The sequence below is a fragment of the Opisthorchis viverrini genome (assembly GCF_000715545.1).
Source record: "Opisthorchis viverrini unplaced genomic scaffold opera_v5_211, whole genome shotgun sequence".
Taxonomy (NCBI): domain Eukaryota; kingdom Metazoa; phylum Platyhelminthes; class Trematoda; order Opisthorchiida; family Opisthorchiidae; genus Opisthorchis; species Opisthorchis viverrini.
Window position 1 is genome coordinate 794,037 of NW_008751861.1, and position 12,144 is coordinate 806,180.

General features: G+C 46.3%; 1 protein-coding gene across 1 annotated transcript in view; it reads right to left on the reverse strand.

Annotated features, from left to right (window-relative positions):
- Positions 1-12,144, reverse strand: part of T265_08179 (hypothetical protein) — a gene marked incomplete at both ends in the record, with an annotated part of 61,562 nt that extends 49,418 nt beyond the window's left edge. The window contains 2 exons of the mRNA XM_009173904.1: positions 6,862-7,127; positions 11,931-12,144. Of these exons, the coding sequence (XP_009172168.1) occupies positions 6,862-7,127; positions 11,931-12,060 (396 nt within the window). The remainder of the gene's footprint in view (positions 1-6,861; positions 7,128-11,930) is intronic.

A 12,144-nucleotide genomic window follows, 5' to 3' on the forward strand; every position in this document is an offset into this window, starting at 1 on the left:
TTAGTTTACACTTTCGTGGAGGAAAGCTAAACGCACAGCGAGAAGCAGAAGCGGTATGTTCCCGAGACTGTGTCGTCCGTTCGTCAAAGATCACCGAAAAATTAACCTGAGAATAGTTCCACCTAACTTTTCACTATAGTATTGTGTATGTCGTTGAGAACATCTGCTCCTTTCTTTGCATTTTGTATTTGGATTAGACTAATCTACGTCTCCTTTAGATCAAAGATTGTAATAACTCACCTGTAATGTTGAAGTAGGAAAAAGGTCCACGTAGGCCTGTGTCTGTAGAGTGAGTGTAGATACCCCTCACTATCCGACAAAACTGTCTATCAATGAACAATTTCACAGGACAATTCAAGGAACAGCGTCGGACGCGCTTTTCAACGAGAGTTAGGATGGCCGGTGTTCAGTATTTGCGTCAAAGTTCTAGTTTATTTCATATGGTATACTTACGCACAATGCAACCGCGACCAGCGCGAGAAAGAATCTACTCTGCTCGGTCACCTGTCGAAGAATGGTGCTCGCAAGAAGTCCAAGCTTAACGTTCGCATGACCCAGTGACTGAAGCATTTCGTATTTTGATACTTCTTATACATGAAGCTACTAGTAAGATACCAGAGTCAGTTAGGATTCCAATGGTGATTCATTATATTTTCAGTAACGACATCAGTTCTTACAGTATCCAGAGACCATTGTATCGAGGTTATCTGGATATTCGTGAGGCACAAGAGGGCTCATGTTTATTGTCCACAGTAACGGACACGGACTGAGGCACTGATATCAATTCTGCGGGCCAAACTGTCGCAGCGATCAGTTACGACCTCCTACACGAGTATTTTGAATACCGCTCAATCGTCTTGCGCCCGTTACTCGAGTGTTCTCTGGACCAGCTTCGGCTTAGGGTTCAAATGGAACCTGATATCACCAGGAATCGTGGACCTATTCTTAAAAGAGTAGTAAATTCCAACTTTCAAATGGAACCTGATATCACCAGGAATCATGGACCTATTCTTAAGAGAGCAGTAGATTCCAACTTGGTTCGTCTAAAAAGCTAGGCGTGGTTATGGCCGAAAGAGTTACCGGCATCAGCATAAGTGACATCAACATCGAAGGGGAATACTGGTGCTTCACTGACATGAAATCATGTCTATCTATATGGACAAACCTAATAACGCAGAGAAAAACGAGACGTGGAAGCCATACTGACTAGCGACTACGACGCCGCAAGCAGATCCATCAAACACCATCTAATTAAGTGCCTGGGGAATAACAGAGAACGCTGGTGGGTTGCAAAGGCCCAGGGAGTTATCATGGTCTTCGCTGAACGCGAAATCCACGTTCTATTGCCAACTGACCAGAAAAGGTAGGCGTCATCGAAACAATTTAAGAGACGGCAGTTCATCCATGGAAGTGTAGTCTTGTGCGATAGGCTGAACGCTCTGAATAACAGTTCCGCTGGCCTCCAATAAACCCCCCAGGAAGAACCTGAATAAAAACATCAACACAGGCCCACTGTCAACAATAGAAATCAAGCGTGAAATACCATTCCTTCAACGCGAAAAGGCATCCGATTACGATCATCTGCATCACGCACAGTCTGACGACCGCACTAAGGAAGAATTGAGACGGAAACAGAATGCTGGCGGAATAGAGCGCCTCAACAGTTAGCCGAATCTACAAGAAGGGCGCAAGAACATCGTGCGTAAACTGTCGTGGAATTCAAGGTAGGATATGGCATTATTGTGCACACGTTAGTCGACAAACCCATGAGAATCAAGCTGGGTTTTGTGCTGGCCGTGGGTGAATCGACAATTCGTTTACCTTGAAAAGAGTCCTTCAAACAACTAGCGTTGGTCGTTCCTCATGGTCTGAAGGTTGTTTTCTACGGAATACTGTCGGGAAATTTTACAATGTTTTGCGGTCATGGGTGTTCCATCAAAATATTTGTCCCCTATGACGGAGCTGTATGCGGAATTCTGTGGACGCGTAGAGGTGTGAAGCAAGCCTGAGTTCAACGCGTTCAGCGGTGTAAAACAAGGCTGCCCTCACCATTCTTGCCTAAATTTGTTGCTGACGTGTTGCTTGAAACCTCTCTGCCTGCCTCTGAAACCTCGGTGATTGAATTACTCGTGCGGCAATCGACCATGAAGTATGCAAACGATGTAGCTCTTCTAGGTTCAGATTTTTCAGAGGTGTGAGACACTTTACACAACCTAACTACTTCTCCAACACCTGAAAAGTTCAAAGTGCTGATACATTCTGGGTGGAATTAAATCAGACCCACGTTCTTGGGAGCTTCATAGATGGACTTATTTCTGATGCACTGGCCGAAGAAGAGATCACTTCTCGAATCGAGGAGGTTGGGGCAGCATTTGCCAGCATTCGACACACAGGGGGCCGGTGCGACGTCAGTTTGTTTATCAAAGTAGAGTGTACATTGCAGCGGTATGATCCATACTGTTTTACGAATCAGAAACTTGGACTCTAGCACAAAAGACATACGAAAACTCTCAGCGGTTAACCACCAGCGTCCACCCGGAACATCATAGCAGTGATGCTGAGACGCACCAGATAGTTTTACGAATCGGTGCTCTCACGATAAACAAGCTGCTTGGTGTTTGTTGAATACTGATGTCATGCTGCTGACGATGATGGTGAGCTGTTTACGCTTCATACGTTATGCTGTTCCCTTCGCATGTCAGAGGACTGTCTATATCGAAGACCCATTTTCACCCTGTAACGAGTGGATTTAACTGATAGGTGGGTAACCTATGACATGGCAGGAAATTATCAAAGCATTGATCCGTAAACTCAGTCGACAAGTTTCGCCTTTCTAGTTGATGTCTCGGAGGTTCTAGTCATCATTGGTTAGTGAAACTGGCGAAAGTCGCTTAATCACGCAGTCACTCGGATTTCTGCATCGGAGCTATGGCGCCCAATACGCAGCTGACTAGTTTCCGATTCATTGAAAATCACGACTGATTCAGTACAGCCAAAGTGCCCATATAAGCTCGAGCTAGCTCAGTAGACAAGGTACGAAGTCACTAACCGGAATGCTTGTGGTTCGAATCGAACCTCGGTATCTCGAATGATTCTATCTAGGCTTGGGCAATCTGTCAGTACCTCAGCACTTGGGATGGCACGGTGGCTGGCACAGAAAGGATATTAGAGCTGAACGATCATTATGATTATGTTACTAAGTGCTTGCCATCATTTCTAGTGTTTGGTTATATCCCTCCACCATTCAATTTTTGGACGATCGACGATGCAACCAACGACCATTGGTACATGGTTTATAGGTGATAAACTGGACTGGACTGACATACCAACCTTATGTTCAAAACTATCGCTCTTGTCAAAACATGTGTATGGAGTCAGATGATATTTTGGTTTGTGCCTGTATTTCAGCTTGTTTCCCAACGGAATCATCTTCACTGGCTGCAAGATCCAGTAGACGAAGGAGTTTATCAGTAGCAAAAAAATTGTTCAGCCATGCAAACGGATGGAGGCACGAGGGCTGGGATACTGCCAGGTTGTCCGAGCCTAGACAGCAGCAGTCGAAATGCTGAGGTTGGGTTGGAACCACGGATCTTCCTGTCCGTAAGCTGGCGCTTTAACCACCGAGCTATCTCGACATGCTATCAGTAACAGCCATCTAGGCAATCCGCGAACATGAAAAAACCGACGGTTCGGAATTCGGAACGTTATGAATTTGGCGTTTGACTACGGACGACCAAATTCAATTTGGGGTTCACAGCGATCTCTACCCCCGGCCAAGACAGAGAAGTGGGTCAAGTCTTTGATATTCATGCACTGGCTTCATCTGATACATTTCCATCAGAACTAATACAACTACGGGGGCGCCCAGTGGTTAGGGCGCGAATTTACCGACCGAAAGGTCCGTGGTTCGAACCGCACCCCTGCCTTTCGACTTCTGTTTAGGCTTGGGCAACCTTGCAGTATCCAAGCACTCGTGCTCCCTTCTGGTGGCGTAGCAGTTAGGCACCGAAGAGGTGCTACAGCTGAACGATAATACAACATCTGAAATGAGTCAAATCCTCCGCAACCTCCAGTGCTTCTCCTTCGTTCAGAGACTGCATGTTCTGAAGCGGGACTTGGAAGTTTTAAGGTGCACGACGCATTTCGAAGGATGGTGTGGTGGTAGTCAGTTTATCTAACAGGGCTTGTGCTTCACATTCGTCTTCGACGTTGAGGACGATGTCATCTGCGTACTTCAGATCGTCAAGGTTCTCATGAACAGCCATATGAACACCAGGCTTTTGGAAATCCTTCGGCGCTCGGCTCATTATTTCATCAGTAACAAAGAGCGAGGAGGGCATTAGGGTCAACTAGAGTACTTGCATCCTGTATCCCTATTCTGACAGACAGCTCACATCAATGTAGAGGGAATCAGCGTAGGAGCAAGAACGGCTTTTTGTCCTGCTTGCTAAAGGAGGCTAATTAGACCGATTTTCGGAGTGTGAAGCTGATTTCGACGCGTTTGAGGTTGTTAGTGAAGTCGGATGCACAAAAGCTGTAGCAGAGTGTGATGCATGGCGAGCAAAGCGGTCAGTCCTAGTGCTTAAACTTGAGAAGAAAGTATAAAGTTGGAATGAGGTAGGGTAGAATAGGGAATACATCGAAGCGTGAGAAGGGAGGCGTCAGCAGTAGCCTGTTTTCGCTTAATCACTCCCTGCTGTATGCAACAACTAAGGCTGATGTAATCACGAGAAAGCCGATTTGGTATGAAGTCGTCCGTAATTGTGCAATTAATGGTTGTACATGAGCTGGAAAACTGCTAGGGAACCCAGCCCTAGACAAGACAACGATTATGGCCACCAACCAAAGTCCCTGGCTCGACGGCCTAACCGCAAGGTAGCCGTAATTAGAATAAGACCGCAGACCACTCTACTTTCTAAGAAGCAATCTGCTACACATGTTTCAACCGCCAAGCTGAATCGACAGAAAACTACGTTAGTCAGAACTCTATCCACGGACCAACGTGACACAAGCCTCCGTGAATATCACAGGTGAATTCCGAAACAAAGCTCTATAGGTTATGTAGGTGGGGGCCGAGATGGCTCCGTGATTAGAGCGCGAAGGTCCTGGTTCAAACCCGACCTTTGCATCTCGACTCCTTCTGTCTAGGGTTGGGTAACCTAACAGAATCCCAGTCCTCGTGCTTCCTTCGGGTGGAGTGGCAGCTTGACACCAAAAGGATGTTATAGATGACTTTTTTCCCTGGGGGTGCATACACCGTCATACCGCAGCCTATTGGTGACAGTAGGAAGATGTCATCATATTGGGAGTTCCAAAGAATAAGTGGATGTCTGGTTAATATCATTCACACTCACTGACGTGCTTTCAAATTATGGGCATACAAAAGGTTTGACCAATAGCCTGTAATATAGTTGGTGGAAGAAAGAAATGAAAAAAGATCAAGTATCTAAAACATGTCCGTGTTACAAGGAATTTATAGGAAGATTTTCATCGACTACGTAGTAGGTAGGCAATTGGGCGCTTGCTCAAACTCCACAGAAGGAATCCTGATAGACGCAAGATATGGTTCACTTGTGACCTCAGTTTCAGCCTTTACCAGCCAGGACTACCACATCACAGTTCCATAGTTTCTAACACCGTCTGTACCTAGCAAACTTCAATAGAATAAGCTATGGTAACAGACAGCGTCCCCTCATTCGCCGTGCCCGTCCGAATAACAGTTTACCGAGATGTGTTCTGTCTTATTTATCGAACCCGTTGTGCAGTTGTAAGCAGTAGGCACAGAAATTACTGCTTTCTCGATGTGAACAGTCACTTTTTGTTCGAATTGTCTCGAGGATTACAAAGCATTAAGCGTTCAAAAGGACTCTAGTTTTTTTTGCAGCGGCGCAGTCAGGAGGGGAAGCTAGTTTCCGCAAACACAAGAAAGTAAGAGACAATTCAAACGTTCAAATTGTCCTTGAAAACGTTGGAGTTTTACGGGCTTCCTCGCATGAAACTCATTCCAGACATGCCGCGCCCGTTGTCAGTGTCAGCTTTACTAAGCAAGAATGCGCTCCAATAATTCTGTGCACTTATTCATGGGCTTAATAACGCCCAGACATAGCTCGTCTATCAAAATATCGAAACAGTGGGTTAGTCTATATTTAGGCCAGTTAGGAACCCATCGAAAGCCTGGTGAGTAATCGAACCAGTTTGAACAAGAATCCTTACGTGAACCTCTTGTGTCTCCCATCAAACAGTAGGCTAAAATCAAATGGTTTAGAGTACATGGCTTTGATGTAATATGGTCCTTACAAGTGGGAACTGAAATGCATTCGTGTTCACTTTGTAGTCCACTTATGACTAGCAGGCTTAAATAGGGAACCGATAGAACCAAGTTCGAAAAATCAGATCATTATATGACATGTTGGAAAGATTGTCGTTGAAGACTAAGTTGAGCCATAACGATATAATTCGACAAGCGATTCACCGCGACCAATGTCAAATGGCAGTAACCATGTTAATGGTTGTAGTTAAACAAATTTCGAAGATGAGGAAGGCACACGCCTTAAAAACTTCAAATATCCATGTGACTCGGACGCAAAATAATCAGACGCAAAAGGGGGCTAGATCGCTCAGTGGTTAGGGCGCGAATTCACTGACCGGAAGGTCGGTGGTTCGAACCCAAACTCTGCCTCTCGACTTCCCCTGTCTAGGCTTGGGCAACCTAGCAGTATTCCAGCCCTCGCGCCTGCTTTTGGTGGCATGGCACTTGGACACCGATAGGGTGTTAACAGCTGAACGACAAACGCAAAACAGTCCCAAAGACTGGATGAGAAAGTAAAAATCTGCCGAAATGTTTGGCATTAATGCACTTACTAGTTCACCTAAGGAAGTCCACGGTGTGGTTGGCAGTCTACGTTTTTGATTTCGTGGAGTGACCTCTGCAGAGAGGGACTGGTACACCTTCTTCTTTCCACGGAACTTCTGTTCGATATGACACGAAGGTGGACCGATGGGTAGAGCAACAGAAGAGTTCGAAGTCGTGGAAGCGGGACTGGAAGAACTTGCACCCATAGAATTCGACAATTCAGTCGACTGGTGGGATGGATGCCTACGAAAACAGAAAACATAAAGTGAAAATTCTGGAAAGTAGGCATGTGTATATTGGAGGTATTCGAGCGCTGCAACTCAACCAGTGAGAATATTTCAAGTGACTAAAAATAGGGGATAGAGACAAGGTCGTCTTTGACTTCTTACATTTACGGTACACATTGGCGGGACAATTACGTGGTCTACGCCTGCTTTTGGTGGCATGGCAGTTGGACACCGATAGGGTGTTAACAGCTGAACGACAAACGCAAAACAGTCCCAAAGACTGGATGAGAAAGTAAAAATCTGCCGAAATGTTTGGCATTAATGTACTTACTAGTTCACCTAGGGAAGTCCACGGTGTGGTTGGCAGTCTACGTTTTTGATTTCGTGGAGTGACCTCTGCAGAGAGGGACTGGTACACCTTCTTCTTTCCACGGAACTTCTGTTCGATATGACACGAAGGTGGACCGATGGGTAGAGCAACAGAAGAGTTCGAAGTCGTGGAAGCGGGACTGGAAGAACTTGCACCCATAGAATTCGACAATTCAGTCGACTGGTGGGATGGATGCCTACGAAAACAGAAAACATAAGGTGAAAATTCTGGAAAGTAGGCATGTATATACTGGAGGTATTCGAGCGCTGCAACTCAACCAGTGAGAATATTTCAAGTGACTAAAAATAGGGGATAGAGACAAGGTCGTCTTTGACTTCTTACATTTACGGTACACATTGGCGGGACAATTACGTGGTCTACGTGGTCCACGTTCTATAGGCCTTACTGCTTTCATAGTAAAAAAAAGTGCTAGTAACTTGGAGGGAACAACTCGCGTTTTATCGCTGAGAACAGTAGGGTCTGACCTGATACCGCTCAATATTGAGTCTCTGGTTACTGTCTCTCTGACGCCAACGACCAACTTCGTAATCTTTTACATCCTTAAGTGAAATCACCTTAAGGTATGAGCCACTTTGAGAGAGACACCGAGAACCGTAATGTTTTTGATAGACTATGTTTCGGCACCCCCAGAATACGACCGGGCTATCGCAGTGGATGGCGGTGGATATCTTCCGGGACCGATGTTATTGCTGCACAACCAAAGGGCCATTTTCTAATTTTATTACATTCAGCTGTGATAGCCTTTCGATGCATAGCTGTTGTGCCACAGAATAAAGCAGGAGGGCTGAGATACTGCCAGGTTGACCAAGCCCAGAAAGGACCAGTCGAGATGAAGAGGCCGGGGTTGAAATACAGACCATCCAGTTCGTAAGTTCGCACCTTAACTACTGAGCAGTCTGATAATCCCATTACGTAAACGTCAATGTCATTCGAAACCGGCAAAACTCTTCGGAAATCCGTGGTCAAAAATCCAAAGATGCCTCAAGTAGCCTTCCAGCGGAGGCCATGTCATGCACCTATACAACATGAACCTGTAACCTTGTGCACACGGTCTCTGAGACTGAAGGGAATGATTTTACTATGCAAAAACGGTGTAAATTAGTAAACGTGGTTCCGGTCTTTGATGTTCGTGCACTGATATATGTAAAATTCTCCATAGCTCTTGTGCCTATCCTTCAAATGAGAAGGGTGTGTTCAGGCACAAGGAGAATGCCGAAGCATGGTATGATGGTTGCCAGTTTATGCAAGAGTCTGTACTTTAGGTTCCTCTTCAAAAATTGGGACGTCGTCTGCGTAGTTCAAACGGACGAGGTCCTCACTCGCCAAAACTGAACATTGTGATTTTGAACACCCTCTAACGTCCTCTATAGTAAATCATCAGTCGCGAAGATGAACGAAAACGGAATGGAAAACCTCGCCAGACAGCACTTTCTGCAGGGAAGCCCTAATTGCAAGTTTTTTGACGAAACCAGCACCCAGACTGAAAATGTCCGAACAGTTGAGCTCCGGTGGGAAAAAAGGTGTTTTCGTAATCTCCTCTTCGAGAACATTGGCTTGCGCCACTGTTAATTGGGCACGGAAAGCAGACCTGTCTTCAGCAAACAATAATTCGGTATGCGGAATAGATGGCCGTAAAAAGCAGCTTCCGGACAATCTATGATTGAACTCCCCGTTAGACAGGCGAACACTTGCCTTCGAATCGTCTCACTGCGACTTCGTCAGTTTGTCTACGACAACAGTTATCGAACAACCGAGGACGTCTCAGTTAAACTGCTCGAAGAGGCCACGTCTGACAGCCGTAAAATGAAACAGCCCGCACAGTAGTCTGATATACAAGTCCTTTGAAATTCATACATAAACCGATTTGTCGCCACTCAATTCAACTCAGTTTATCAGCTATAAACCAAGTATTACGAGCACATTGGTTCCAGCTGCTACAGTTTTGATCACCGGAAGGTTGCAGTGTGGGAAATACAGTCAAGCCTTGAAGGCCAAGGCATGTTTACTTAGTTTGAGAATTGGGTAGACACACACTGAAGCCGATAATTTGGATGCACGAGCGCCACTGACTGCGCGATTGGGCCATTTCTGACAGTGTAAATAACAATTGGTGAGTTGAGTCTCGAAGTCCCCATCCAGAAGGGCGGGAAATGTCGACCCAAATTGGGTTACTGATAAACGTTTTAAAACTTCGTTACCAGTGTACACTCTGTCCTTTATACATGAACTGACGCCACACCGGCGCCTTAGGTGTTGGAGATTAGATAAAGCTGTCCTGGCCTACCCAAATCGGAGAATAATCTCATCTCCTAATACAAGTGCCCAGCTAATCACATCCCTTGATAAGGTAAACAAACTCCCTGGTGGCCAGCCACCGCCAAAGTTCCTCACGATCGACAGGTTAAAAAGAACTTCTCAAATCCAATGTCTGAAACAATGCCTGAAAGTAACGTTGTTCAAGGACCCGTCCCAAGGTAAAGATACGGTCGATGCATTCCCGGTCAGGAGAAAACCCAGTTTGAGAGTCAAGAATCCGTCTCTCCGGATGATCGATCAACCTGCGGAGACAACCTTGGATGCCACGGCTACCACGCCGATGATGGGACGGTTTTCACATGACGATTTTGTGCCGTTTTTTGAAAAGTGGGATGACAGTCGAGGGGCTTCAATCCACTAATATTCTCTTTCGGTTCCCAATCCTCTGCAATATGGTTGTCAAACATTTCACCGGGGCCCCACGACCTTCAGTGGAGAATGTGGCGAACTGACTAATCAGCCTACGTACTTTGTCACGTTGGATCGTTACTGCACATTATTGATAAAAAAATAATCGTACGGCTGTGACACCCTTCCGGTGACTAGCTGCCATGCCACCAGGAGGCAAGAAGGTTGGGATACTGCCAAGCCTAAACAGGGGAAGTCGGGAGGCAGATGTCGGGTTCGAACCACAAACCTGGTCAGTAAGTTCGCACTCTAACCACTGAGCCACGTCGCCTTCTCAGACTGAATTTCTGTTGCTGATGGCGGGAAGATGTCAGCGTTTCATTCGGGTCCGGTAGGTTCTTCTAGCGATTGTCCCGAAGGGGACCAGCTCAGCTGGCCCCTTTGAAGTGTTCAGTCTATCTCTAAAGAGGGAAGCTCTGTGAGTTCATTGTCGCCATGTGTTTATCGTATACTTTTTCGCTGGCGCCCGCCTTCTTTTGACCGGTTGATCGAATCAGCTGAAATGGGGCACGGCTGCTGCCTTCAGTGAAAACCGCTCCCATTTCCCTGTGCCTCCAAATCTGTCGGCGTTCTCTGGCATTCTTCGAGTTACTGATTATCCCGTGTTTAAGTGATGTCGATGCGCTATCGCAGTCGCTCGTTGCTGGTATGGTCTTTCTGGCAGCAATAAGATCTGCTGATTTCAACGATATCCACGTTGATTTGGTCGATTCGGACGGCTTGTACAGACCATTTTGAACTTCCAGAGCATAGCTTAACTCGCTTCCATTCAACCTCCCAGCAATCTTTGTCATCCACATGAATGCGCGTTTCCGGTAGATTTCTAGCAAGGTCAGTCCGATACTCCTGAAATACTGAAACGAAGTTAATGAATACAATTGCTCATCTTTGATACGCGTACTGCTGACTGGAAGCAGAGCGATAACCGAGTAAACATAATGGCATGATCAGAGTCAAGTTGTGTACCCCAGAATCAACGACAATCCTTAATTAACGCTCTCCACCGGTACTGATAGCCACATGGCCCGGTTGAGTCCATGACTATCTTGCGGTTGGTAGCCTGCGAGTAAACAGGTGTGAGCGTCTGCGTCCAAAGTTCGTACTGGCCAGGAACAAACGATGATCTGCACACGAATGAAGCAGTCGCTCTCCATTATGCGTACACTGAACATCGACTTTAAATCTACCACCCAACTTTGGTCCTTTCGGACTTCGTCGTCTAAATTGGGCATTCATAGCACCCACCAAGATTACTATACCCTTCCTTCTTGCTGACCGAAGCAGTCGCGACAGACTCCGATAAAACCAGTATTTCTCAGTATCAGAATTACAGTCTGTCTGGGCGTATGCTGATACAACCGAAATGTCTACCAAACTGACCTACATTGATTTTAACTGGGTCGGACAATCGCAAAGCGCAAGCACGACTGTTGGGCTGAAATGTCTTAGTGCGAACCTAGCGACGGAAGATCCGTAGTTCGAACCCAACCTCTGTAGCTCGACTGCTTCTGCTCAGGCTTAGGATTTCAGCCGCGTGCTTCCTTCCCATCAGGAAGAGAATGGACCTTATCGTAATGTCACGGTTTGCGCGCCTCCACACCACGTTGAGCTATACTGGGGTCCTATGTGCAACACTCACGGAGTCCAGACACCAAGTTCGTTAACGACAAGGGGTTCGACCGAAATAGTCTCCTGGCTTTTCCGTTTTGGTGACGGAACATGTGTAGCAGCTTACCCCATGAGAATCGTAATGCAGTTGAATTTCCCACGGAACAACGATGCCTTGCGGTCAGTTGTTTGAGCAAAAGGATTTGGTTGGGGATTTCAATCGTCCTCTTGTCTAGATCTGAGCGCCCAGATTTCATCCCAGCCAACACGCAAACATGGATTTCATGCTTACAAATAATCTCTGGACATGTCGGCCGTCGCCTGGTGCCATCAACGGGGTC